This window comes from Phyllostomus hastatus, unplaced genomic scaffold, assembly GCF_019186645.2.
Source record: "Phyllostomus hastatus isolate PE091 unplaced genomic scaffold, TTU_PhHast_1.1 phas_contig_38, whole genome shotgun sequence".
Taxonomy (NCBI): domain Eukaryota; kingdom Metazoa; phylum Chordata; class Mammalia; order Chiroptera; family Phyllostomidae; genus Phyllostomus; species Phyllostomus hastatus.
Genome location: NW_025333869.1, coordinates 23,731,004 through 23,758,847, shown reverse-complemented (window position 1 = coordinate 23,758,847; position 27,844 = coordinate 23,731,004). Strand labels below are relative to the sequence as shown.

Below are 27,844 nucleotides of genomic sequence, written 5' to 3'. Positions count from 1 at the left end.
TCATTTTTTTCAGTAGTTATGTGTTTATCACTATAAGCCAGTGATTCTATGTATTGACAAATTCAATTTGTTTGAAAAATTAATAGCAAATTAGGGTTAACTTATTCTCAGTCAGCTATTTGAAAAGGTATGTATTAACTGTGTAATCTAGAAGCAACTATATGGTCAGCTTAACTGTTCTAGGAAGAATGAAGAATATGATGAAAACAGGGACTAGCTATCAGATATTTTAAGTCCTTAACATTCTGTCCTTTGAATATCTTTGGAATCCCTCCCCCGCCCCCTTTTTTTTTGGTCACTGCCTACCTGGTTTTTGTTTTTAATATTTTTAATTTTTTGCTTTTTTGTGTCTAGTACTCAACACAGCTATAAAAGGCAAACCAGAGAGAAGTGGTCTCAATTATGTCTATGGACAAACATAAATATGGCCATTTTTTGCAGGAGGTTGATGAGCCTGCTGAGGCTCATCCTGGTCTCATCACTGTGTAACGATTATATAGTAGCAGTTACTATATGATAATTTTCCACTGTTGCCTGTAGCAAAAGAGTTGGGGGAAGGAGGGAGTAGTGGGGAGGGGAAAAAAGAAAAGAGAAAAAGGAGTCTAATGCTTGGGCCAAGCTCATCAACCCTGGATTTTACTACCAGCTCTAGTATTCGCTTTGCTGGTATACTAAGCAGATATTGTACAGCTGGGTTTAGAAAAGTGTTACTTAAAAATAAAACCAGCAAGGCTCAATTAATACTTTATCACATCAAAGGATGAACCAGGTGAACTAATGTTCCTTGTATAGTAATAAAATACTTCTCCATGTAGAACTGGTTTGGCTATGGTTTAGGAAACCTAAGTCCTGATCCGTTAACTTGAATGGTTCTGGCTAATGAGATAAAGAAAGAAGTGTTAATCCACACATTCTTGAGAGAAAATGGGAGGAAAGTGAACGGCAAAGGAAATGACCAAAACAATGACCTGAGAGCAAAGAAACAGGACTCTGAGGTCCTAATGTCAGTCCAACTTAGATTAAATCCTTCTAATAAAGTCTTTAGAATTTCAGTTCTCATTGACAGGTGACTACTCCAGGAGTTGTGAAGGAGAAAGAACTAGTTCATGTAGAGTGTAAGACTGTGTGATGGTGGTAGAGATAACATTAGCGTTTACCCTTATTTTTAAAATTCTGTTCCATATTTGTGTTTTCTTTTCTCACAATAATAACAAAGGTCCTCTCTCCCCTATGACAGTGGCTGCTAAGTGCTTTCATTTAAGTTGGTCAGGCTTCCCCCACCTGCTGTCATTTAGGAAAGGACTGACTCTGCCATCTCAACAGTGAACTTGGGGCCGAGCTAGGCTATTGGCCAAGATATTACAAAAGTTAAGGCACAGGACAAAAATGTGTACAAAACCTAATTTGGAAATAACAACTTTTGGCAGAGTTGGGAAACTAGGCAGGTGTCTTCACCAACCAGTAATGAGCAACATCTTCTTTTAACATGTAGATGAGTCTCTGTCAAGCAGCAAGTGGTCATCAGCCAAATGTGAACGGTCTCCTGGTTCATGGGATGCCTCTACAGCCAAGAAATCTCTCCCTGATGGACAAAATCCTGTAAGGAGTATAAAATTCTAATAATATAGAATTTAAGTAGATCACTGAGAAATAAAAGGAAAGTCAATCAATCAACATGTATGTATTGCTACCAAGCAATCAGATATCTTGGGAGTAAAAACATCTAAGGGAAACTGTCACCACCCTCAAGGAGCGGATAATTAGAAAGAGAAGACACACATGAGTGAGAAAGACCTAACGAAATAGGGCATTTTTGTGACCGAGTGCCAAGTGTGTGGTACCCAGAGTGAGTGCTATGATAGACCCAAAGAAGGAAGACATTTTGGCAGATAAGTTTAGATTTTGAACTTGTCCTTGAACGATGGGAATTTGGAAAGCAGAGAAAAGCAGTAAAACTATTCTAGGTAGGAGAAATGATGTGGGAGGAGATTTGGAGATGGTAAAATACAGTACTTAGAACAGAAAGATCATTTCTGCTACAGTAGGAGACAGGTCAGAACTTGAATGCTTCTGGCCAAAGATTATTGATGATCTTGAATTTTTATTGCCAAACAGTATTCCATTCTGTGAGAGTACTGAATGCCATGTTTTTGAGATCCCTCCATGTTACTGCATGTTACTGTCTCCTTTATTGCCAAGCAGTATTCTATTCTAAGAGTATACAATTTGTTAATCCATTCTTCTGTTAGTGAACACTTGGGCTGTTTCCAAGTTGGGGCTGTGATACGTAAAAACGCTATAAATATTTCTGCACAAGTCTTTTTTGTGGACCTATGTTCTCATTTTTCTTGGGTTAGTATCTAGAAATGAAACTGCCATACAATTTCCCAAAGTAATTGTACCGTTTTATACTCCCAACCAGCAATGTATGAGTTTCAGTTGGGGATTACATATATTTAAATAAGGAATTTAAAAGATTCACAACAGTAGAACATATATTAGATTGAAATGTAGGAAATGTAGGTTAGGAATCTAATGTAGGAGTTCAAACATGTGCCACTAATGGTCTGTCTGCACTCAAGTTGTAGCAAAGGATGAGAAAGAAATGAAATACAATAGGAGCTTACAAAAGAAATCAAATTCTATAAAAATAGAAGAATCACAGTCAACTCTTGAATTTCAAACTCAAGGGAAGCTTGTTTGGGAAGAAGGTAAGTCTGGTTTGGGATGTGTTGAGTTTACGATGATGGGCCATGTTGTGGGAAAATATGCAAGAGGTCATATTTGGCAGTTGATCTAGAAGTCCCCTGGCTAGAGGCGATAATCAAATTTAGAGTTATGAAAGCAGGGCATGTAAAGAAAATGCCTGCGTGAATGGTCAGGGAAGCAGGAAGACCAGAACATCTCTTGTAATGCTCAAGACGTATCCCTGTTCCTTGATGGGCACTTTCCCTTCCAAGTCCTCCCAACACCCAAGCACACTTTGCACTAGAGGGTGTCAGTGTGGCCTGAAACTTTGAGGAATTTGCTGAAAGCCAAAGAGCAAGTGGCAGAGCTTTATTGTTTCACTTTGCCTTCATCTCATCGTGCCTTACAATAGGGCCAAACATCCTTTCACCTGCTTAAAAAACAAAAAACCTGAGTCTATAGGACAGAGTTTATGCTACTGAACTGTTTGGGCAAAGTATTTTATTTATCAGAGCACTTACATCAGTGTTCTACTTCACAGTTGCTTCTGCAAACAAGAATCTACTGTGGTCCTACTACCCTTGGCAGCACATGGCTCTGGACCTTTTGCCTGCTCCCAGATTTCCAAGGAACCCAAACCGCTCCCCGTGCAAGTTCCAATTAGCTTGGCATTTTAATTTCTGCAGGGGTAGTCACACTGCTCCCAAGTAGCAATATTTGCCTTTCAACTAAGTCTTTCCAGTGACATTTTTCAGCACCAAAGAACGCCTTGAATATGATAGAAATCAGTCCCTGAGGTACACTTTCAGGAAGCACTTCAGAGGAGGTACCCTTCAGGTTAGCCCTCACTGGCAACTGAAGGAAGTGACCGTGATAGCAGGTGAATAAGAATTTATTTCCCAAATCTCCATTCTGTGTACGACTGAAATGATGCCCTTCTTTTAAGAACACATTCTCATGCCTGAGCTAGATAATGTAACTTCCAGAAACTAGGTTAGTTTTCACTTTTGCATTTTTCTCCCTTGAATGTTTTATAGTCTGTTTTTCACCCTTTGAGTCGTGTCTCCCAGTACAGAGCAATCTCAATTTCACTGTGGGTTTCTTTGGCCACTAGAGATCTCGATGACAAGCTACTTATGAGGCCTGGGTCCAGTACCACCCTTTCGACCCGAAATTGGTCAAATCGAGCCCTAGAGCTTTGTACATCATCTCTGTCATATACAGTGCAGTCCGCCAGGAGGCGCAACCCCCCACCACGAACCCTGCATCCCATCAGCACAAGCCATTCCCGAGCTGGAACACCAAGACCTGTGGAAGAAATCCTCAGAGGATCCCGAGTGTAGGTTTCAAAAGCAGAATTTCTGGAAATTGTGGTAAAACTCATTAAGAATTTTATGTAATTAATTTAAATATAATGTTGAAATACATGTCTAGAAACTAATCATCATGTATTCTTATGATGGATTGCACACTGGTTCAAATCCATCCACTACAGAAAAAAATTGGTTTAAATGTGAACACAGACACTGGATTTTCCTGTTGATTTAGCTGAAGATTTCTATTTCTACAAATAAAATGTTGGCTAAAATACTTCAGTGATGCTTACCAAAGAAATAAAAGGTATATGTATTTTATTATTTTCCCTAGTGGGAACATGTTCAGTGAAGTTCATCCCACAATAATAGTTAATTCTCTTTTAGTGTTTTCTGTACCACTGGGAACTACTTATTCCACTGACAATGAAAAGTTCGTAAACCTTAGAGAAGTCATTGCTTATGATTTATGTTCCAGGAAAAATACCCCTCGGCACTTCTACACATATCCTCTCCCCTTTTCTCACCTTTCATTTGCTACACACTGAGCCTCATTTTGCAAAAAACACCGATTTTTACAATTAAATTATTTAGTTAATTCATAAAATGTAGGATGGTTGATTTCTAGGATGATCAAGGGTATGAAATAGTGTCATAACTGTTTTTAATTCAGCTTCTAAATTAAGCACATCACTATACTTATCTCCCAACATGTTACTTCTTGATTTTTATTTTTCAATTTCTCATTATAATTTATCCTAACACTCACTAAAAGAGATGTCCAAAACCACCAAAAATCTTTGTCAGGACACCGGGGTTCACCTCACCTGCTCACTATTTTATTATGTTGCTGAGGCTGTCTCCATGCTGATATAGCTATAGATTCATTCATTTAGGAGTGGTCTTGATGTATAATTAATCTCTCATCCCTTCTGACAGTGCATTTTTTCAAAGTGAAAAAAGAAGTTGCTTTGTTTTTTCATGGACATGAAAGTATCACTCAGTTTCAATTACCGTCTTGGGTATGAGTAACACAGCCAACTGCTCCAAACTCCATGGCAGAAAAGGGGAGTGTAGGGCCTTTCCTGGGAATTATAGTTATTAGTGAAAAGGATAATCAGAACAGTGAATTCCATCAGATGTGAAATTACAAATCCATTATTGGTAGAGAAGTGCAACAGCAGATAAGGGGAAAAGGTTTTTTTACAGACTTTATTTAGAGAGGGGAAGGAAGAGAGGAAGAGAAACATTGACGTGCAAGAGATACATGTATTGGTTGCCTCTTGCATGCCCCTAACTGGGGCCCCAGCCCACAACCCAGGCATGTGCTCTGACTGGGAATTGAACTGATGACCTTTTGGTTTGCAAGCTAGCACTCAATCCACTGAGTCACACCAGCTAGAGCAGAGCAAACTTTTATTCCAAAGTTCTGTAAGAGAAAGGCTCAACTTCTGCTGTGTTTAGGATAGTTTCAAGAAAAATCATAAAATACTATGAAAAAACCCACAGTCCTTTCAATGAGATCTCTTTACTTAAAAACTTAAAACAGGTTAAAGTTTTCTGTGTATAACATTAAATTCATCAGTTTGCTTGCGTTGTTCTAACTTTATGTTTTCATGTCTTGGTGTTCACTGCTTGACCTGCAGCCAAGTGGTGGCTGACTCCCTTTCTTCTCCCTCACCAATGCCCCTGAGCCGAAATAATCTGCTGCCACCCATTGGCACAGCCGAAGTGGAACACCTGAGCACTGTGGGGCCACAAAGGCAAACGGTATGTCTGTTCCCTTTCCATGTGCTTATAAAACCGCATGGACAGTAATTCCGTAGGACCTAGACTCTGGCCTTATAATTTATACCAGATTTTGTCTAAAGCAATACTGAATTCTATTCAATGGCAATGGAACTGGAGGTGCTTGGCTTGGTAGGGTTCATGTAGGGCACACATAGCAAATTGTTTTAATTGTTTCTGTAATTTTGTCTCTGCCACAGAAAACCCACGGTGATGCTAATCGTGCTCAAAGTGCAGTGGTGGATGAGCCTAATCATCAGCAGCCCCAGGAGAGGCTCCTTTTACCTGACTTTTTCTCCAGGCCCAACACAACTCAGTCATTTTTGGTAGTGATGTTTCCTCTGTGGTCTTGATAGTTGGGGAAAAGGAAAAAAACACTAGTCTGGCAGACTTAAGACTCATAGTAGCTCAATCAACTCAAAGCATAAAAGTTGAGATTCTAACAATGAAAATAGTGTTTTAAGAACATTTTGTTGAAATTCTAACTGGACTCTTGCCAGTCTTTTAACTTGTACAATAAAGTATTATAAAATGCTAATGAGGCCTGAAACATCACTAGAAGCCAAAATGACAGAACTGAAGCTGTCCTCCTTCAGGCACATCATGAGAAGGCAGGATTCTTTGGAAAAGACAATAATCCTGAGGAAAAGTAGAAGACAGCAGGAAAAGAGGAAAACCAAATACGAGATGAGTTGACTCCGTAACAGAAGCCATAGGCACGTGTCTACAGGAGCTGAGCAGGGCTGTTGAGGACAGCACATTGTGGACATCACTCACAGGGTCAGCAGGAGTCAGCCAACTCAGCAGCATGTAACACACAGACACAAATGCCCTATGTATGAATTACAAAACCAAAAAAAATTAAAGTTTGGGTATTTCTGAGAATAAGCAAAAAAAAAAAAGTTAAAACATCAGTGCATATTTGGTCAGCATAACTTCATTTTCTACTGCTGCTCTCATGGAGTTTATACCAATAGTGCTGTCAGATTACGATGTGGACTGGTAGATGGGCAACTTGGGATTTAGGAATTTTTGGTTGTTTAAGCTGCCTAACAGTGCCTTATCATTCCATGTACATTTATTAGCCCCTTTACTTTTAAGTAATTGGGCGACTAGCGGTCGTGCCCTGACCTTGCCCAGTGGTATGCTTGCTTGGCCCCTCCTCATCTGCTTTGTGGTAAGAGGGCTTGTTGAGCTTGGGGAAGTGACTGGGGCCACACTTAGCACCCAGGAACGAGGGGCCACAGAGTCTATGTTCCCAGGATAGTGGTGTTTGCAGCCCTCTGATTCCAACTCAAAACCCTTGAACTATTAGAGCCTGAAGCATCATCTTAGGCTCTACATTGAAGCATACAATCTTTCCTCCACTAGAATGAGAATGAATGAATGGGACACTCATTTTTTAGAACTGCCGTAACAAATGATCACAAACTGGGTGGCAATAGAAATTTATTCTGTTCCAGAGCCTGAAGTCCAAAATCAAGGTGTCGGCAGTACCATATTCCCTCTTCAGACTCTAGGCGAGTCTTTTCTTGCCTCTTCCTCCTAGCTTTTGATGGTTGCCAGCAACCCCTGGTGTTTCTTGTCTTGCAGCTGCACCACTCTGATTTGTCTTCACATAGCCTTCTCCCAATTTTCCCTTATAAAGATACCAGTCATTGGATTTAGGGCTCACCCTAATCCAGTCAGACCTCATCCTAACTTGATTATATGAACATAGATACTATTTCCACATAAAGCCATATTCACAGGTCCCAGGTAGATATAAACTTTGGGGGGACACCATTTACTCCAGTAGACCTGAGGTGGCTTGTTTGCCTCAGGGAAACAAAACAGGGAAAAGGGAAACATGAGCACTTCTGTTTCTTACTCAGTGTGAACCTCAGAAAGTTTGAGAACCTTTATTAAATGTCTTCTCATAATTTGACCCAGAACATTTGTTAAGCAGTGTGTTGATTATATTCTATATCTAGATTCTCTCATATCAAACATTTGATTTTTGGTTGCCTTAGGAGTAAGGTGAATACATGAAAGAATTCAAGTTTATTTTTATAGTTTTAGAACAAAAGTAAAAATTTCTTACCTTAGCCATTTCTTTCTCAATTTGCTGTCATGAAAAGGGATATGAGCTAGTAGCTCAGTGTAACTAAAAGCACTAGATCTGAGTCCTGGGCCTGGCACTGCCAGGCGAGCACTCTGCTCCTTGGTAGTCTTACCCAGAATGGGAGTCAGCATTCATAGGCCATTTGGCTTACTACTTGTTTTTATTAAAAAATAAGTTTTCTTAGGGCAGAATCATCATGCTCATTCATGTACTGTTTTCTCTGGCTGCTTTCCCAGTATAACTGTAGAGCTGAGTAGTTCCAACAACAGCACTGCATACCACAAAATCTAGAATACTTACTATCTGGTCCTCTATGAATAAATTTGCTGACCCCTGATCCAAACATATGACTTCAAACGGAAAAAAAATTTCCTGAAATCTCTTGATTGTAATGCTCTGACATGGAACTGAGGGCTATTTTTTTATTGCAGAAGTGCCAGTGAGACGGCATGGATAGCTTTTACTTTTTGGTATTTAACATTTTAATATTTTAGATCTTAAAATCTTTATAATTTTGAAATGTTTCATATTGTATTTCAAGTACAAAAGTCATGGATGTTTCAATGTGGCTGAAAATGCTGTTCATTGTTTTAAACAGTCAGCAGGCAACAGAAATTGCATTAAATTCCCCTGGCAGCCAATTATATTTAGGAATATGAAACCATACAGATGTATAAATGCTAAGATTTTCTTAAAGGCATATTAATAAAGCTGTAGAACTTACAATTTTTACATGTTAACAAATGGCTGTGTGGGCCTTTGGCTTGGGATTTCTCCCTTGGAATGTAAGAGGGTGCACTCAGCCAACTTGTCCCTCGGATTAGTGGCAAATGCCATTTACGTTGACCAATTTGAAGGTTTTCCCTATCAATCTGCTAACATACTGCCTTTTGGGAGACATAGCATTATAGTAAGAAGTGTCTCTTTTCTTTTTCAGCTGGACACACAATGTCATTCATGCACAGCCGAGTATCCTCACCAGGCCCGACCTGGGAGGGCCTCTGCAGGGACAGGTGGGGCCCAGACTGCTGTCCTGCCCCTGTGTGGCTGTTAGGACCCTACCTTTGTCTTTTTTAAATTCTATGCTTATTTTCCTTTCCCTTGGCTTTTATATTTCATTTTCCTACATCTTTGCAAGTCACCTCAAATTCATTTTGGAAGATGGGATATAATAAAAAGATTAAGGAGAGCTCTACTGTTCAGAGCCAAAAAGTGCCAGATTTCTGTTTTCATTACATTATGTAAATTAACCTCTCCCCACTTTGGCAAGGTGAACAGTACTTTTTCTTTAATCTAAAAAAAATCTAGCCAAATAAATTACTTTCATTAACATTCAAACACTGTATTAATGTTATGTAGGCAAAATCCATATTATGATAGAATAAACTGCTTTGGTCAGTTAACCTGCAAGGCTAATAAGACAAAACAATTCTAAAATGGCAAGATATGCCGAGTTTGATCCTATCCCATTTACTTTTTGGTTTCTACATTATATTGTGTAGCTTCTATTTTCCCATGAGTGATGGGAGAAAATTTAAGAATGTCTTTGTTCTTCCTATAATAGTCTTCTTACAATCATTAAGTTCATTCTCATTATGTTATAGATGAAATTTAGAAGTGGGGCAGTTAGTATGTTTCCTGTTAATAAATCATCAAGTACATTAAAAAGTAATCTGCCCCGAACGATCTCTGTAGTCTAAGTGAATTCTCTTCATTCAGTTCTTAGTGGCAGTATGGTAGTCTTTGAATGCTTTCAATGGATTATTTTCTTGGATCCGTCTTCACAGAAAAGCAATCCTGCCTCTGAGCTGAGTTATTAAATTCAGACATGCTCATGGTCACGTGTAACTAGTGTAAAGTTTAGTTAAGTGAAACATTTTATTCTTTTTCAATTAGTGAAAACTTCTCTAAAAGTTAGGTTATGCTTTCATATCTTAATGTAGACATTTTTCCATAAATACACAAGGTTTTTGTTGCCTTGGCAAATATATACTTTACTACTCATTCCCAGTCTCCAAATTTAAAGTCTACCTGGTTATTGGAGCAAAAAAAAAAAGCCCTCAGATATGAATTTGAGGTTACCAAATCTAGTATCTACTAATGTGTCACTCTATGATATCCTCTTTATCTTACAGGTCCTCAACCACATGGGTCTACAAAGTCTCAAAACAGAAGTGGGCCAGTCTCTAGAACCAGGCAGGGACCATAGGGCAAATGGGAAGAACCTGCTTCAGGCTGCAGCAAACACGTGGGAAGATTTCATAAGCCAGTGTTCCTGTGATGCAGAGTTTGTATGGAAGAGACAACTTGAAACTATCTTCATGGAGAGTTATTTTGGTACAATTGCTAAGAAAAGAGTATCTGCCAAAGATTACATGGGTACTGTTTCTATCTCCAATTAGTCTTCTTTCAGCTTTAAGTTGAACTACTCCAACAGACAGTAAAGTTTGTACCGAAAGATATAACAGAAGAATAATTACTCCCAAGTTACTGCTCATGTTGTCTGTTAACAATGAACAAACAGTTCAATTATTATAGGATTCTGTAAGACTGTACACACACAAAAACCAGCAAATTATTGATAACATTCATTAAGTCATCACTGGCTTTGAAATACTTCTGCTTATATTAATTTCCAGAGAGTTGTACTCAGTTTTAAGTCATTTTTAGCACACAGGGCTGTCAAAAATCTGAACTCATCAAACAGATGTCATTCCTAAAGCTTTCTCGTTAGATGCCCAGCCCCACAGACAGATACAGAAGGGGTGAGTATCTTAAAAATGTCAATGTTAAACACTGGTGTAGAGTAGCATAGGTAACAAACCGTAATGCATATTACTTTTTTCAGACAGGACAGCTCAACCTCACAATGACTGGTATTAGGTTATACTGCTTTTCTTTAGTGGTCATATTTCTCTCATATATTAAATTCAACTTGCCAGATTTTCTCCTTCAGCTCTAGAAGTCAGTTTACAAATTTATAGAATCTATTAGTGAGCCAGAAAGATGCAATTCCTTAAAATTTCAGATGGTGATTATTCCAGCATAAACATATTCTAAGAGCAGAAGCAGAGAACTTAGACATTCTTCTAATTTTACCCCAGACCTTCTCCTGAGTGCACCCATGAATGCAGCAACGGCTTGAACTATGGCTTTATTTTATTTAAATTTCATTCAACTTTAACTTTAATGATCATACCAGTTTTAGACCTTATTGTTAATCTTCAGAGGGATAAATTCAAGTGACCATAAGATGGGATAATTTTGTATTATATCAAAGTGTTCTAATACTGTCATATGAAGACAGATGCTTCAAACAACCTGCATTAAATTATATTTTAATACAATTAAAGAGTATATTTTTTAATCTGTGTATAGTCCACAAACTGAAAACATGTCATGTACTTGCTTATCTGATAAATTATGATACATAAAGCTCAGTAACAGAAGGCTTATTTTATGCATATGGCATTGAAAATATTACTCTACAAGCCAGAGATTTTAAGTTGAACAGTCCCTAAAATCCTTCCATATATTCTAATGAATACATATAACTGGATTACACATAAGTGAAAATCTCTGTACTATTCTTGCAAATCAATACCATGAGTGCACGAAAACAAACTACTGATAGCTTGTCTTTCAAAATCAGAGTTAAGAGCCAGAAAGGCTTCTAAGAAGTCATTTACCCAAACTCCCTCACCCTTTCATGGATGAGAAAACAAGTTCAGACAAGCTCAGTGACCTGCCCAAGAGCATTTAGCAGTAATATTCCAGTGATCATTTAAAACTTAAATCATGTTTTACTTGTTTAATCATGTTAAGCCTTATAAAGATGCCTGAAGTGGTGTGAACAATTGTTTCTCCTATACTTCAAGCAAAGAGTACAAAACCTGGTCGAGTGAAACAAACAGAGAGAAAGGGAGGATCTATTTAAGACCAAAAGCAAACTGTCAAGTATTTGGAAGACAGATGTCCAGCAAGGGTTCTGAAGGCATTTCTTGCTAAGTGGAATACTGGCTGTAATAAACGCCCACATCACTCTGAATACTCTGCAGTTCACTCTTGTGTAGCAATGATAGCTGGTAAGGAAAGTATGGACACAGAAGCAAGTGCTGTCAGAAGTATACCAATCTCCCCCTCTCCCCTCAATGATCACCACCAAATCCTTTATGGGAGAACTTCACAGAATGTCAGAGGATTTCTAGGATATACTAAGATCAGTTCAAGTGACTCTGGTTATATACTTAATCCACATAATTAGTCAGGAAAGACAACTTTTCCCAAGGGTTGAATTGACTTTTGTCTTCAGATCTTGTCTGTACCTTTTGCCTACAATGCCATCAGCTAACACCTAATGAATTCTGAAGAGAAAATTCCATTATTTCTTTTCTTTCTTGAAAGCTGTTTTTTTCCCTCCTCGTTTGGAAGGTTTGCAGTATTTTGCTTCCATCTGAGCCAGAAAATTGTCCATTTCCTTTTGCCGATCCTTTTGTCTGTTCTGTTGAAGAATTAAAACACAAACTTTCAAAATATGAGACTACTCATAGACACAAATGTACTTAGTAGTTGCCAGGGGCTGATGGAAGGGAAAATAAGGATTGACTGCTAATGGACAAGGGGTTTCTTTTTAGGGTGATGAAATGTTCTGGAATTAGATGGTGGTACAATTTGATGAATATACAAAAAAACCTTTGAAGTGTACACTTTAAAAAGATGAATATATGATTTGTGAATTATGTCTTAAAAAAAGACAGAATACCCACATTATACATATACTCCAAAGAACATTAACTGCAGGAATCAGAACATGAAGAAATGGCAGCAGCCTTCACAAACAGCCTGCCAAGTTTACCTGAATGACTGCTTTCAAGTTAGTTTCTCCATCAAGTCCCAGCTCCTTCCTGCTCATTTCTGCTTCTTTAGCCTCTTCCTCAGCCTAAAACAGAAACTCACGTGAGATTCCATTTCAACCTAAAAATATATCCTATTTACCAAAAGCAAATCTGTAAGACCCTTTCAATTTGAAGATTACTTAGAATAAAACTGCATAAATATGTCATTCATTAAAAGGCAAAATTGCTGAGAGCAAGCAGTATGTCTTCTGATTCTGATAAACATTTCTGAGTTCTCCTCATCTTGACTTGTTAGGGGTAGCAAGTACTTCAGTATTAATAACCATGTGATTATAGAAAGGAAAACAAAATGCTTGGAGAACTAAAAAAGGCCACTTAACAAAGGATGCCCTCAAAAACATCACCAGGATACAGGCACCTCAGATTCCTCCTCTGGAAACCCAATTTACTACATGTGACTGATGTCAGCCTTGAAAATAACCTTGGTTTAAAAATTCCAAGTAGTCAGAATAAACACTAACAAATTCAGTTTTAACCTTTCTTTACCTGATTTCAAGGCACCTCTTTTGCCAAATTTTCCTGGGGCACTAATTCCAAAGTACCACAAGAATACCTTGGGAAAGGTTATTAAGTTTGTTTTTTTCCTCCAGTGCAACAACTAAAACTATTAAGAGGTTCCAACCCCAGCAAATTTTCCAAATAACAATAAATACTATTAATACTGGGAATGATGATACATTAGAACCTTTTTATTCCAATAAACAGACACAGTTTCTATTGTCTACTCTCAGACCAATCTCTCTTATACTATATCCCCCTCCCGGCACGCAGCATGCTGGAGTCCCTCTCAAAACTACGCCACCCCTTCCCCCAATACTTTAGGGAAGTTTCTCAAACTAATGTCCTATTACTGAATACTGCTGTGCTCAGTTTCACCTGAGAAAATGATTACCACTTTAAACTGCCATCCTGAGTCTAAATATAGCCTATAAGCCAAAATTATACATTTTTTTCCTTTTAATTCTCACCCAAGAACATTTTTTTCATTGCTTTTTAGAGAAAGAGGAAGGGAGAGAAACACCAGTGTGAGAGAGAAGCATTGATTGGTTGCCTTCCATACATGCCTGTACTGGGGATTGAATGCATTTGGACAAGGGACCAAACCCACAACCTAGATAATATGCCCTGACCAGGAATCAAACCTGTAACCCTTCGGTTTCAGGACAATGCTCCAACCATCTGAGCCACACAGTCCAGGGTCAACAAAATATATCTTGATACACATTTTACTTCTCTCAACTCAACACACATCAATCAGCTTCCCTTTGTGTATTATTTTTTATCTAAAAGCTGCAGACCTACTCATACTCCAAATTCAGCCACACAACATAAGATATCCATCTAAGATACCCACCAAATATTTAAAACCTCACACTGTTTGCTCTCCGTGGACTTCCCATTATGAAAATCAGCTTAAAGCAATGGCTCCTTAGGTACTAGTCTGGTTTAACCCAAAAGACCAGAGGCACAGATGTTTCCTACTTTGAATCTACTCCCTCCCGGAACCCCAGCTATCCTTAAGCTCCTACCACCAGCAACTCCACATTTAATATGGATATATAGGACACACATGTCTCAAAAGTGTGTGGTGTTTGAATCATGGCTCAAAAGCCTGATTCTCCAAAAGTGTTCCTCGAAATGTGTTTGGAGACACAATCAAAATAAACCAAATAGTTTTTTTTGTTTGTTTTTTAAAGATGCATATTCTGGACTCAACTCAAGAATCAACCTGGGCAAATCTGTACCGTATTTGGACTCCATTACTTTATCTCCTGAGCAATGCCTCAGAAAAGCTAAAAGAACTGGTCCATGTGAAGACTGTTTCAGCATTAAGACGATAGCAATCATTTAAATAATCCATGTAGTAAATTGCTCGAGCACAACATACTAGGGACAAGTTTCTCTTGATGAACTGATATGTTCATTTTATTTAATAAGAACTACATAGCAAGTTAACCTTTATACTTATGTCTGCAGTTTTGTTTGTATTTCCATTACTGTAAATATCCTCAAATTCTTTTTGGAGGCAGTCAAGATATAAATGGTAAATAGCATTCAAAATCTTACCCTCCTTTTCCTAGCATTCATCTTTTGCTTTGATTCTTTGACAAAGGCATTATAGGATGGGACCTCTCCAGCATCAATGGCTTGCTGAATAATGTTCCTTATCCTGGGTTCCTCTGTGTACTGCACGCACAGCACAGACTCCATGATTTGATCCATGTCCCCTTTGAAGTCCACATAGGCCTGTTTAATATCAGCCAACTCTTCTTCAGAACCTTTGTATGTCTTTTCAAAAGCTTGAATGTCTTCTAGAGATATCTAAACAAATAAGGAACACTTGCTTTACCTTTGAGAATATTACTTTAAAATTAGATTTAAGTGTTAAAATAGTTCTCCCCAAATACAAGTTGCTGAGTTAAAATTGTTGCAAGGAACCTAATTTTCTATGCCAACACTGTTCCAGAGTTCTCCATAGTTCAACCTTCAGAACTACTAAATTATGGGCCAGGAAAATTTAAGTAATGTTTCCAGTGGTGTGAGGAGTCCCAGAGAAACATTCAGGACTTACAATTGGATATGTAAGCATATTTTGTAAAAAATCAAGTTTCCCCCTTTTTCACTACAATCACTCTACATCAACAGGTAATTAAAGACCCATTTCAACAGGTAATTAAAGACCCGTTTCAGTAAAAGTGTGTATATGTATACACACACATACATATGGCTCAACCTAATGGTTCAGTAGATGTTTTTCTTCAAATACATACAGTACACGTCGTACATTCCCTAAGGAACGCCTGTATGTTTGTGTATTTCTAGGCCAAATTCCCCTTCCTGCACAACACAAAATGCAATGCCTCAGAGGTATAAAATAAACGTTTTTGAATAAATAATGGGAATCGTCGCAAAAACAGTCTCTGGAGTCTTCTACCTTTTTAAAGAGTAATCTCCAATACGTCTCCCAGTCCCGATCTTGGTTGAGCACATCAGAATCCTCGTCCACTGTTCCCTGCTCATCGTACACCGCTCTCTGCTCTTTGTCACTCAGAACGGAATAGACTTTCCCGAGGATCTGCGGGGTAAGAGCATCCAAAAGTCACCCTCGCCGCACTCACTGAAACCGTGCAGGGAGAAACAGATTAGAAAACGCTGGGCCGGGTTCCGGGGAATCCACCCAGGATTCCCCGGATTCGGGCCAATCATCCCGAAAACCACTGGCAGCCCGGGCGGCCGGTGGAGCTGGGACTCACGTACCTGGAAACGACGAGTGGCGTCCTCTTTGTCGTCCTCACCCACCCGGTCAGGGTGCACTTGCAGGGACACCTTGTGGTAGCCGCGTCGGACTTCGCCGTCCGAGGCCTCGCGTCTCACGCCCAGCACTCGGTAAAGGTCGGCGGTGCCGAACACTTCCTCACACAGCTCCAGCAACCCCATAGCCCCCGGAGGCGCGGAGCCTGCTACAGCCTGCTCGAAAGGTGGGTCCCAGCAGGTGTAGCTGGAGCTCCGGACTGCTTTCTTTTCCCGCGCAAAAAGCCCTGGGCGCTGGCGTCACAAGGGGCGCAAAAAGGGGCGTGGCCACCCACCGCACTTTACGGCAGCCGCAAAATGGGGCTGGGAAACAGCGGCGTCGATTTCCCAGGAGGTGGAGCCCAGCGGGCTCCCCAGGTTTCTCTGCCCGCGGGAGCCACCTTACTCGGAGGAAGCGGAAGTAGCCCAAAGGCCGCCAGGCCCTCTCCTCCGAGGCACTCGAAATCTGGCGCCTATCTTCTCCTCAATGTGCCAGTGTAGAATCTCTCTTAATACCCGGAATATCCACATTAGGTTGGACCTATACGTTTTCTTTTTTTAAAGCAACGAAACAGCATAACATCGGCATTGGATAATTTCGCGTGGCTCATATACATGTGGTTTTTCAAAGAGCGATGGTTAAATAGATTTGTTATTTTTCAAAGATGATCCCCACAAGAGTATATAGAGCTCTAAAGCCCAAATAATTTTGCAACCTACAGGGTGGGGCTGCGGAGTAGGTACTTCCTTTGAGCCCTGCAAGAAAAAAGTCTACATTAAACAAAAAGCACAAAATGCAGGCCTTTAAAAAATGATCTGATAAGACTTTTAGATTTGACATTACAGAATCAGTCCCATTCATTCTCCAGCTCCCGAATCACTTTCCACTTTGGTGGAGATAACATGATCCAAATCCTCACCTTAATAAAAATATAAGCTGCTGAAGTGAAGGCTTTTTCTTTTTAATGCTTTTTAAAGTGCAGAGCTGAATTTTGAGCATATTAAATTTGAAGATGGTAGCTAATGCAATCAGCTAAGACATGGTGAGGACTATGGGCCTAGAGATCCAAGGCAAGGCTAGGGCTAGAGAGAACTACAAATCAGGGAGAGGATGAGCTCACACAGTCTTCGGAGAGGAAATATGTGTGTACAGATCTTAGGCAAAAGACAGACAAGGGCACAAAGGAGGTACTGAGTTGGCAGAAACTCTACTTCAAAAAAATACCTCATCTTAACCTATTTCACAGCAGTTCCCTTCACTGATCAGTATTTTTTAAAATCACATTCTTTTTTGCTCTATCAATTAAAGCTTCTCTCCCATCAAACTCTCCAGGTTATCTTTTAAATGTTCAGAGTTCCTATCATTTTGAAAGTATTTCCCTTCCCGCATCCAAGGTAGTCAGTCTCGCTCTGTTTGCCTTGCCTTCCAAGTCTGCTCTCCTCAAAGCAATTGGAGGCCCACCAGTAACAATCTTGGGGAATCCTGACCCCACAATTTGAGGTGGCTGTTAATTGTTCTCAGAATATAAAATCCAGAGAATAAAGTAAGTTGGTACATTGTTAGGGTTTTAGATTCTCCTTTATAAATCTCCTATATCCTAGTCTTATGACAGAATTTGAAATCTGTATTATTCAACATGTGCACAAAAACCATCTAATCCATGCTTGTGGTTGTAAAATCCTGAGGTTAGGATGGAGCAGAAAATGTAGTATTTTGGTTTTTTGCCACAGCCAGTCATTTATATTACCAAACCTGTGATACCTAAACCCGATTCTATCACTGACTTTTTAAGTGTACATTTGAAACGCCCCAATCCTTCCTTATTCCTCCTGCCATCACACTACAAACAATACATATTGCAAAGGGCTCTGCAAGTAGGCATACTGGGGTCTGAATCTTAGCTCTGCCAATATTAAACTGTGGCCTTGGGCAAGTTACCACCTCTGAACTTCAGCTTACCCATCTACAAAATGGAGATAATCCTTTCTGACTTTTGTAATACCTTATAAATCTCACAAATAACCTTGCATGTAAAAGGTCATTCTAACATATGTAGGCACTTTACAATATTAGCTTTTTCCAGTTTCTCATTATTAAAAGACTATTACAGACTAAAAGCTCATAATAAATCTACCTTTGTAAATTTAAGATTGTTAAGGAAATATAAATCTGTGATTACAAAAACAATAAGCGAAGTGACTGTATTTTTTTTTAATTCCTCACCCAAGGACACTTTTTCACTGCTTTTAGAAAAGACAGGGAGGGAGGCGGAGAGAGAAACATCAATTGGTTGCCTTCTCCTATGTGCCCCGACCAGGGATTGAACACACAATCCAGGACTGTGCCTCGACCAGGAATCAAACCGGCAGCCTTTCAGTATGAGGCGAGGCTCCAACCCACTAAGCCACATCGCCAGGGTGGTAACTGTGTTCTTAAACTGGTGGGATAACCATAAATGATTAAGGTAGGAATTACTTGAACTGGCCATGGATATGCTGGTTGAGGACTTTGAAACAGGGAAGTTTTTGAAGTCAGCAGACTGTAAAGCTGTCTAAGAGATCCAGGGCTCAAACCTAACCCACAGCCAATGTGTTTCCCCAGATAAAGGCTGGAAAAGCTAATAATTAGCACCTAGGCTCAGCTCTGTGTCACACAAGAACAATCTCTCCCTGGGCCCAGAAGAACATGGATGACAAAGAAAATTCCATTTATTGACCTCTAAATCTAATAAAACTAACAACTCTGCACAAGTGTTTTAAGAGGACTTTGACCTTGTTGTCGCTGCTTTGCTCACTGAAGTCAGGTCACTTTTGTTTCTGCAGCTTCCGTATCTGTTTTCTGAGACGCTAAGAGGATTTCACGTGCCCGTTTCCGTCGAAGCCTCTCAGCACTTGTGATCACCATGGGATGCAGAGGGAAAAAACCAGAAAGACCTAAAAGCAACAGGATTTTCATTTGTTATAACACAGTATAAGCCAATGTTTCCCTGGGAACTCGGCCTCACAGAACTGAGGTCTAATAAGAGACCTGACCTAGAGCATGGATTTAAAACAAACTCACCAGTCTGTCTTATCTCTTCCCCCAACTCCTTACTGCAAGCAGACAATAGATGTTGTCAACTTCCTAACACTATTTTCCTCACTGGAAAAAAGACAAACTGACAACCATTCAAAACACACTGTTCCCATTTTTAACATAAAATCCCAGTCACCCAAAAAAGTCTCGTAAAGGAGTCCCCAAAAGGTCTCCAGTTTCAAAATGCAATTAGATCACAAGTTTACCTCTCACTGCAGTTCTGAGCAGCCTACAGGTAATAAAAATCATTTTTAATTTTCATCTTTCTATAATTAACTTTAATTTTAAATCCCTAGGTAAGGCTAGTTACCCAAAAGTTTTTCCACAGGTTTAGAGAGGTGGGCCCCACAGCCAATCCAATGCCGGATCCGGTCCAGGTTGAGAGCCACGAGTTTCTCTCCATGACTGTTGGGCAGTGGATCATAGGAGCCTAGCTGCTCCACGAAACGGCCATCCCTGGGACACTTGTTGTGAGCAGCCACGATGCGGTAGAAAGGCCGGTTGGTACAGCCACCCAGAGCAAGACGGATGGTTAAGTGGCCTCCATGGTAGGCCTTGCAGAGGAGAGTAGCTGCAGAAAAATAAGCAGTTAAGAAACGAGGGAACAAAATGGGTAAAATGAGGTAGACAAAACATTCTCTTTCCTGCAGTGGAAATCCTTATTACTAACCAATTCTTTGAACTCTGGCTTAGAAACCATTCCCTTGTGAAAACCCTTCTGATGCACTCCCTCCAGAAATCTGGCTTAGAAACCATTCCCTTGTGAAAACCATTCTGATGCACTCCCTCTAGAAATGACTTCCTCCTCAACCCTTAATTCACTCAGCACAGGCCTGTCATTTACTAGTTCTATGACCAGGTAGGGATCGCAGTTGACTCATCGGTAAAATGAACGCCTCTTATGTCACAGGGCTTCAGGGGTAATTAGGTGAGAAGAAAATGAAAAGTATGACCAAACATAGGGCCATCTGGCTGTTTCAGGTTAGGGATGCTTCCAGCTCGCCTAGGACGGCGCTGTTCCACCCGGTACTCTACGTCCCCGGGACCGCCCGGAAGGTCTCTCGGGTCCCTGTCACTCACTAAGCTGAACCATGGTGCAGCCGCGTGCACCGAAGACCGTGCGCAACTAGCGGCTCCTCGAAGGGTCCCGCCGCCCGTAAAGATCAGCTCCACCGCCTCCGGATGCGCAGGGTCAACGCTGCGAAACCACTGGGTCAGGGAGCCGGGAGCCAACCCCAAGTGCCTCGATGCCGGAAGTGAATGGTCCTCTCACCCAGCCCTTTCCGCTGTCCGCTCCTACATTCCCCATAATGCAACACGGTGAACTCGAAAGTACCTCCCTTAAACTGCCGCCAAAACAAACAAACAAACAAAAACCAAAAAACGTAAAAGAAAAGGTGCGCTACAATTTGCTAATAGCTGGCGTAGCAGCGTAATCCTCACCTTGTGAGCGTTCACGGCCGGTGCTGAGCTGGGAGTTCCTGGTGGAGTGAGGAGTACTGGGAGCATTATGTCCGGAGCGACTAAGAAGCGCTACAGCGCTCGATTAGTCCTTCCTTCCAGCAAATGTTTTTGAGCACCTGTTAGCGCCAAGGTGTAGTCCTGAAAACCCAAAGAGGGAAGGACGCTGTCCCTGCCTACAGGAAGCTCAGAGTCTGGTGGGGAGACGGGGCGGCAGTCTGGGAAAGGACTATAAATTAACGTAGAGTTTATCTTTCAGTGTTTACTAATATGCCTCTCACCTTCCCTTCTATTCTCTCGTCCGTTTCTGAAAAATAAAGCATGGGGGCTTTATCCCTGGTTTTGCTGTGCAGTGATCCAGGAGAACAGGGGTGAAGTATCGTTCCTTTGTCATCTTTAGCCCTAGAAAAATGACCTCAATTTGAGTTTTGCATCCATGAGAGGGTAATGGACTCATTATGGAGCCCTTGTGCACCTCTCTAGCATCTCTGTTCACTGTTGGATCCAAAAGGCCTGGCTCCAGCTAATAGGCTCTTTGACCTAATACAGTTACCCAGCATAGCTTTCTTCCTTTAGTTCCACCTTAGAAAATGATGCCTTAATTCCCAAGTTCCAGTAACTTAACCTGGCCAGGGACCTTAGCAGCTGACTTCCCCCAGAAGTGGTCCCGATTAGCTTTCGTCAGAAACCCCAATAATGAACCTACTATGCCTTAATTTTATATATTTATATATTCTTATATATATATTTATATATTCTTGTATATACTTCGGTATAACAACTCCAGAACCACACTGATGACTTTTGAATATCCAATTTCCATTTATTGTCATCCATTTTACTGTCAATCAGTAAAAACAACCATTAACATTTGATACCAAGTAAGATAGCCAATGGAAATAAATGAATGGGTTTCTGTTTGTGGTGAAGATTCTTTTGTTCTCTATCCCCAGGTCTTACGTGGTGGAGCATCCAGGTTTAATTTCTCTGGGAAGGAGAAGAACTCAGAGTCCCATAGAGAAAATTCTTCAGCTAAAAGGAAGTCAAAAAGATGGATTTCCAAAACCAAACGTCTCCTGTAGCATGTGGATCTCTGCAAGCAGAGTCTCATCTTTCAATTTTAGCTGCAATAAAGGAAGGAAGGGGACATGTGTCATATCTGATATACCTGTGTGGAGACCCCTCATTTCTGAAGCCACAGCTAAAGAACATAGTTCCTTGGGATGGAATTGGCTATATTCTCTATTTCATGGTAACTCCATTAAAATACCTCAGAACATTGTGCTGGTTATATGGATATTTTTACTTTATGAAAATTCATCAAGTGGTATGAACAGTCACAGTTTGTACACTTTTTAAAAATAACTTCAAAAAAGTTTATTTTTAAAAGATTCACATTATCATGCAATATATCTTGACTGTTGTATACTATTACCATTTGGCAGCAAAGATGTTAGATATGGATTTAATTTTAGAATCAAGATGTGTAGTAGTGACATCTAGTTGTTTACTGAATATTCACTATCTCTTTTCTTTACTTAAAAAAAATGTTCCTGTCTTTTCAGGGCAGCAATGCAGCCTGCTAAAAAGCCACATGTCCTACGTCCCTTGCAAGGGAAGTGTTACAGCCACTGTGGCCAATGAAATACAAGTTGAAGTCATTGCTCTTCAAAGGGAGGTGAAATTACTAGCACGACCACTTTGTCCTTTCCCCCTATTTGTTCTTTATTGTGCCTGAAACATAGATGAAGTGGCTGGAGCTGCAATGGCTGTCTTTCAACTCAGAGGGATGGAAACCGTATCCTGTGATTGCTAGAGCAGAAAGGTGGAAAGAGGTTGGGTTTCTGATGGCATTGTGGACCTGTGGTACCAGTCCTGGACTCTTCATTCAACGAGGAGAAAATAAAACTCCAAATTTGTTTAAGCCACAGACTTTCAAGTCAAATTACTTATAATTCACAGCTAATAGAATAGACCAGGGTTTGCTAAGTCACTGCTCGTGAGCCAGATCTACTGCACTGCCTGTTTTTGTTCGTAGTTTTATTTGAAACACATCCCCGTTCATTTGTTGATGAATTGTCTATGGCTGCTTTTTCACTACAAGTCAGAGTGTAGTAGTTGCAATAGAGACCATTTGGTCCACGAAGCCTAATATATTTCCTATTTTGCCATTTACAGAACAAATTTGTTCAATCCTAGACTAGACCAACACCTTCATTTTACACACGAGGAAAATGGGGCCCAGAGAGGTTAATGCGGTATGTTAATGACAAAGCTAAGATCATAATTCCAGTCTACTGATACCCAAGCCACCTGTCTTTCCATTTAAACCATGTTCTCTAAAGAAGTACAAAGAAAGATTCCCCCATGGTAATATGTTGGTTATTGTTCCAAACCCAGGAGTCCTATGATAATGGAGAAGATGGTAAGAAAAGCCTCTAGAAGAAATTCTCACATCGTGAAATGCTATAAAGTTCTGAATTAAGCCAGTCCCTTCCTCCCAGTTTTCCAGCCTCAGTACAGTGCAAACAGCAGAGGTGTCTTCATCATACCTTCATCGTATACTTGTAAGCTTGCTCAGCTTCCAATTGTCGTCCAGCCTGAAAAAACAGAGTAGCAGCTGGTGATGGTGATATGTCATAAACATTATGTGGGAAAGTCCATTGCCAAAAAGAACATTTCTACCTAAAGCAGAGAATTCCCTACCCTCTTAGTGAAGAGACTGTGAATTGAAAGGTGAGGCAGGAAAATTATACATATGCCTTCTTCATTTCAAAAGGCTTAAAAATAACTTAGCTTATCTCCTTTTTTTTTTTTTCCTGAAAGCACCATGGGTCATTTGTTCTGCTCAGGATTAAAGCCATTTTATTAATAATAACTAGCACTCATATAGTGCTTACTTTGTGGTTTAATTTGTTTACATTGTTTTAAGTGTTTACCTACATTCATTTGATCCTAAAAACAACCCTAGGAGATAATTATAATTCTCAGTTTACAGATAGAAAAATCTAGGCACAGAGAAGATAACTTGCAACGGTTATGAAGCTAATTAGTGGAGGAGCTAGATTTTAAAATAATTCGGTCTTGCACCAAAGTCTAAGTTTTTAACTTTACCCTGCCTCTATGCATTAGAAAAAGTAGATGCTGAAACTACTTCCATGCAGATCTGGATATGAGATGAGAACTCTGCTCCTAGTTATTCTCACTCAAGGAGTTAAGTGAGAATAATATGAATTCACTATTACACTTCACAAATCTCTGTGCCTAGCAAATTAGACTATGCCAGGTCACTTGGGAAAGCTTCAGTACATAAATATGAGATCCACAGAATGTTCAGGCTAGAAGGGAACTTATGGAGTATCTAGACTGAGTTCCTGATTAGTGTTAGTTCATGGTAAATTTTCACTAGGTCACAAAACTTTTATTGCCCCAAAGATTTTCCTTTTTTTTTTATCTACACTTCGAAGTTTTCCTAATTTCATGGGCCATTTCCAGTACATCTTTCTTTTCTATCACTGTTACCTTTGTTATATTTCTGCCATAGGGAGGCAGAGGCCCAAATGACATGAGTATCCAGAACAACCAAAATCATTTTGAAAAAGAATGACAATTTTTTTTGCATAATAGGAAAATGCTGCAGTAAATATCTTTATACCTGTCTTCTGGCATTTTTCTTAGCAATGTACGTAAATATAAAATTGCTAAGTTGTAGATATGCATGTGACTACATCATGCCATATTGCACTTTAGTTACACCAGTTTACATCTACCAGCAAGTATAAGAATCCTTATCAATGCTGTTCAATATCAGACTAATTTTTGCCAACCTGATGGTGAATTTCTGTCACATCATTTTTATAAATTGCATTTTCATGGTTACTAATGAGGCAGAACTTTTCATACATTTATTGACTTTTACAATTTCCTCTTTAGCAAATTGTATATTTCTATCCTGTGATCACTTTTCTTTTTTTAGGTGGGGGTCAGGAAAAAAAATCTTGCTATCTCCCTGCCCCCTTTTTATTGAATTTATTGGGGTGACACTGGTTAACACAATTATACAGGTTTCAGGGACAATTATACAATTGCCACAACACATCATCTGTACACTGTATTGCATGTTCACCACCCCAAGTCAAGTCTCCTTCCACCATCATTTATCCCCGTAATACCCTCCTCTACCCCCGATTTCATCTCATCCTGTGGCAATCCCCATACTGTTGTCCATGTCCATGAGTGTTCTCTTTTTTAACATTTTTTCTCAATCCCACTACCAGCCTCCCCAACTCTACCCACCCAGACAGCTGCCCACCTGCTATCTAAGGGCCTGTCTCTATTTTACCTATTAGTTCATTATGTTCATTAGATTCCACATCTGAGTGCAATCATATGGTACTTGTCTTTCTCTGACTGGCTTATTTCACTTATCATAATGCTCTCCAGGTCCATCCATGCTGTCACAAAGGGTAAGATTCCCTCCCCTCCCCCTCCCCTCCCCTCCCCCTCCCTCCCCTCCCTCCCTCCCCTCCCCTCCCCCTCCCCTTCTCTCTCCCTCTCTCTCTCTTTCTCCTTCTTTCTTTCTCTCCTTTTTAATATGGCCAAGTAGTATTCCATTGTGTAAATGTCCCATGGCTTTTTTGTCTACCCATCTACTGATGGGTCCTGTGACCATTTTTCAATCAGATTATTTGTAGGGGTTTTTTTTCTTATTGTAGTAGCTATTTATATAATCTGGATACTAAAACCTTTCTTAGTTATAAATGCTGCAAGTATTTATAATAAAGTCCTTATGCTTTATTTCAGCATCTTTTGTTATACATGAATTTCCAATTTTAAAGTTGTTAATTTATTGATATTTTTTTTTTGCTTTGTGTTTTTAGTTATAAGAAACCTGTGCACCATGAGGACCTGGAGGTATTCTCTATATTTTCTTCTAAACAGTCCAAAATTTTATGATTTAAGTCTTGAAACCAGCTGAAATTTGTGCATGCGTGTATGTGTGTGTCATGAGATAGAGAACTAATTTTTTTCACACAGATAGTTACACCACCACTATTTATTAAATAGTCCATATGTTACTCATGTGGAGGGGGCTATATAGTCTTTTAAAAGTAACTTTATTGAGATATAATTTACATACCACGAATTCACTAATTTTAAAGTTCAGTACACAACCATCACCACAATCTAGTTATAGAAGATTTTTATCAGTCAAAAAAAGTTTCTTTATGTCTGTTTGCAGTCAATTTCCATTCCCACTCTTGGGAACCACTGATCTACTTTTGTCTCTATAGTTTCCCTAATTTTCAAGTAAATGGAACCATAAAATATATAATCTTATGTGCTTTTCTTCTTTCACTTAGCACAGTGTTTTTGAGGCTCATCCATATTGTTGCATGAACCAAATTTTCATTTTTATTGCTGAGTAGTACTCCACTGTGTAAATATTCCAGATTTTGTTTATCCATTTACTGATGGACATTTGGAATTTTTCCAGTCTTTGGCTATTATTAAATGCTGCAATGAAATAGAGAAATCTTTGTGTGGACATATATTTTCACTTTTCTTGACTAGTACCAAGAACTGAAATTGCTGGACTATAATATATGGTAAGCATATGTTTAACTTTTTAAGAATCTGCCAAACTGTTTTCCAAAATGGTGGCACTAGTTTGCAACCCCACCAGCAATGCGTGAAGGTTTCAGTTTCTTCACATCCTTGTCAACACTTGGTATTGCTGGTCTTTTTTATTTAAACCATTCTGGTGGGTATGTAGTGTGGTGTTAATTTGCATCATTTTAAGGAATTATCTTCCTTTCAAAATTTTTTACATAATTCCAGATTAAAGAAAATTTACAAAAATAGTTCTCTCTTCTCTGTACATGTGCATGCATACACACGTATCTATATTAACCACTTGAGAACAAATTGCAGACTTGTGCAATTCTAGATTTCAGTATGTGTTTCTAAAATCAAGGACATTTTCTTACATAATGACAGTACAATGATCAAAATCAGCATAAATACAATACTACTATCTAATTCAGCAATTTTCAATCAGTGTGCTGTGGCACACTGGTGTGCTGCAAGAATTTTTAAAACGTGCAATTCCTGTCTATTTAGTCAGGGGCACTGACCTCTTTTCCATTAGATTGACAAATTTTTAAAAATGACAATAGCCAACACAATAGCTATACAGTGTGAATGAATCAAAAGTTTACCTATTTTTTGTAAGATCTGAAAAAAAATGCATTTTTGATGTGCTGCAGAATTTTAGTAATTAGTCTATGTGTGCCATGAGATTAAAAAAAGGCTGAAAACTGCTGATACAATCTAGAGACCTCACTCAGATTTTCCCTAATAGCCCACTGTTTCCTGTAACAACAACAAAAAATCCAGGGTCATGCCTTGCATTCAATATTCATGTCTTCAGTTTCTTTTAATCCAGAAGAGTTTTTGAGCCTTTGTGTTTCACTACATTGTCATTTCTGAAGAGTAGAGGAGAGTTATTTTGTAAAATAGTCTACAATTTTTATTGGTCTGATTTTTCTTCATGTCAGAATACAAAGTTTTAGTGGAAATAGCACAAAAATGATGTGTGCTCCTCAGTGCATCCTATCAGGAGGTATATGCTGTTTATTCTAATACTGCTGATGGTAACTTTTATCATTTGTTTAGACTATTATCTGCCAGATTTTTCTACTATAACATTACTCTGTTCCCCATATATATCTCGTGGGGATATACTTTGAGTCTATGTAAATATCTTCTTACTCCTTACATATTCATCCATAGTTTTAGTACACATTGATAACTGTCCCCTAAATTAATTATTATTATAGTGGTTCTCCAAATTGTGATTTTCTGATTCCACAACCCTTTATACATTTAATAGTTAGCCTTCTACTGTAAGCTTCCCTCTTCTACATTTATTTGTTTAATTATATTACTGTGGGCTCATACTTTCTCATCTGGAATCCTTTACTATAACTATTTATTTCAATGCTCCAATTGCCCCAGATAGGGCCAATGGAATCCCCCATTAAGCTAGTTCCATTGTCTTTTATTTTTTCCTTGTGTGCTTTTGACATCTCAATCTTTCTTTTAGTATTTTTACTTGATTCAACAAAATATTCCAGACGCATCTTGTACTTTTCCTGTCCCTGTCCTAAAATCAGCCATTTTTCAAACAGCCACTGACTCCTTT

At 39.3% G+C, this 27,844-nt stretch overlaps 4 protein-coding genes and 1 long non-coding RNA gene across 10 annotated transcripts in view; 2 read left to right on the top strand and 3 right to left on the bottom strand.

Annotated features, from left to right (window-relative positions):
- The window catches only part of FAM149B1 (family with sequence similarity 149 member B1), a 59,559-nt gene extending 48,319 nt beyond the window's left edge, over positions 1 to 11,240 (top strand). For 3 of the 5 annotated variants that reach the window (XM_045841843.1, XM_045841844.1, XM_045841845.1), the window contains 5 exons: positions 1,493 to 1,599; positions 3,803 to 4,027; positions 5,648 to 5,771; positions 5,990 to 6,115; positions 10,029 to 11,240. In XM_045841843.1, coding sequence (XP_045697799.1) covers positions 1,493 to 1,599; positions 3,803 to 4,027; positions 5,648 to 5,771; positions 5,990 to 6,115; positions 10,029 to 10,295 — 849 coding nt within the window. In that variant the 3' untranslated portion in view covers positions 10,296 to 11,240. Of the gene's footprint in view, positions 1 to 1,492; positions 1,600 to 3,802; positions 4,028 to 5,647; positions 5,772 to 5,989; positions 6,116 to 8,830; positions 8,907 to 10,028 lie in introns of all 5 variants that reach the window. The other 2 variants (XM_045841846.1, XM_045841847.1) reach the window with 2 other exon arrangements.
- A 147-nt stretch (positions 11,241 to 11,387) lies between these two features.
- DNAJC9 (DnaJ heat shock protein family (Hsp40) member C9) lies at positions 11,388 to 16,395 on the bottom strand. Its single transcript, XM_045841852.1, has 5 exons — positions 16,068 to 16,395; positions 15,745 to 15,885; positions 14,877 to 15,131; positions 12,749 to 12,832; positions 11,388 to 12,394 (listed from the first exon to the last, which is right to left on the bottom strand). The coding sequence occupies exons 1-5, from the start codon at positions 16,245 to 16,247 to the stop codon at positions 12,275 to 12,277; spliced, it is 780 nt and encodes a 259-aa protein (XP_045697808.1). The 5' UTR covers positions 16,248 to 16,395; the 3' UTR covers positions 11,388 to 12,274.
- Positions 16,396 to 16,714: 319 nt separating this feature from the next.
- Positions 16,715 to 20,437, bottom strand: MRPS16 (mitochondrial ribosomal protein S16). 2 transcript variants are annotated; one of them, XM_045841854.1, is made up of 4 exons: positions 20,257 to 20,437; positions 19,487 to 19,747; positions 18,873 to 19,034; positions 16,715 to 16,856 (listed from the first exon to the last, which is right to left on the bottom strand). In XM_045841854.1, exons 1-3 carry the CDS (start codon positions 20,267 to 20,269, stop codon positions 18,901 to 18,903), a joined length of 408 nt encoding a protein of 135 aa, XP_045697810.1. In that variant the 5' UTR covers positions 20,270 to 20,437; the 3' UTR covers positions 16,715 to 16,856; positions 18,873 to 18,900. The 2 variants fall into 2 exon arrangements, with proteins under 2 accessions (XP_045697810.1, XP_045697809.1); XM_045841853.1 differs by lacking the exon at positions 16,715 to 16,856 and having other exon boundaries at positions 18,792 to 19,034.
- A 183-nt stretch (positions 20,438 to 20,620) lies between these two features.
- Positions 20,621 to 22,540, top strand: LOC123821001. Its single transcript, XR_006786049.1, has 3 exons — positions 20,621 to 20,770; positions 21,591 to 21,889; positions 22,203 to 22,540. It is a non-coding gene; the product is annotated as an uncharacterized LOC123821001 (long non-coding RNA).
- The window catches only part of CFAP70 (cilia and flagella associated protein 70), a 120,055-nt gene continuing 113,874 nt past the window's right edge, over positions 21,664 to 27,844 (bottom strand). Inside the window, 2 exon segments of the mRNA XM_045842232.1 lie at positions 21,664 to 21,761; positions 23,190 to 23,237. Of these exon segments, the coding sequence (XP_045698188.1) occupies positions 21,681 to 21,761; positions 23,190 to 23,237 (129 nt within the window). The 3' untranslated portion in view covers positions 21,664 to 21,680.

Excerpts from the sequence above, each read along its gene's own strand:
- DNAJC9 (XM_045841852.1), bottom strand. The coding sequence starts at position 16,247 with ATGGGGTTGCTGGAGCTGTGTGAGGAAGTGTTCGGCACCGCCGACCTT. Across the intron at positions 12,833-14,876 it reads TGAATGCTAGGAAAAGGAGG|GCTGAGGAAGAGGCTAAAGA; the intron begins GTAAGATTTTGA and ends TTTCTGTTTTAG. Across the intron at positions 12,395-12,748 it reads ACTTGAAAGCAGTCATTCAG|AACAGACAAAAGGATCGGCA; the intron begins GTAAACTTGGCA and ends ATTCTTCAACAG.
- MRPS16 (XM_045841854.1), bottom strand. Across the intron at positions 19,035-19,486 it reads ACCTGTGGAAAAACTTTTGG|GTCTTTCTGGTTTTTTCCCT; the intron begins GTAACTAGCCTT and ends TGTTGCTTTTAG.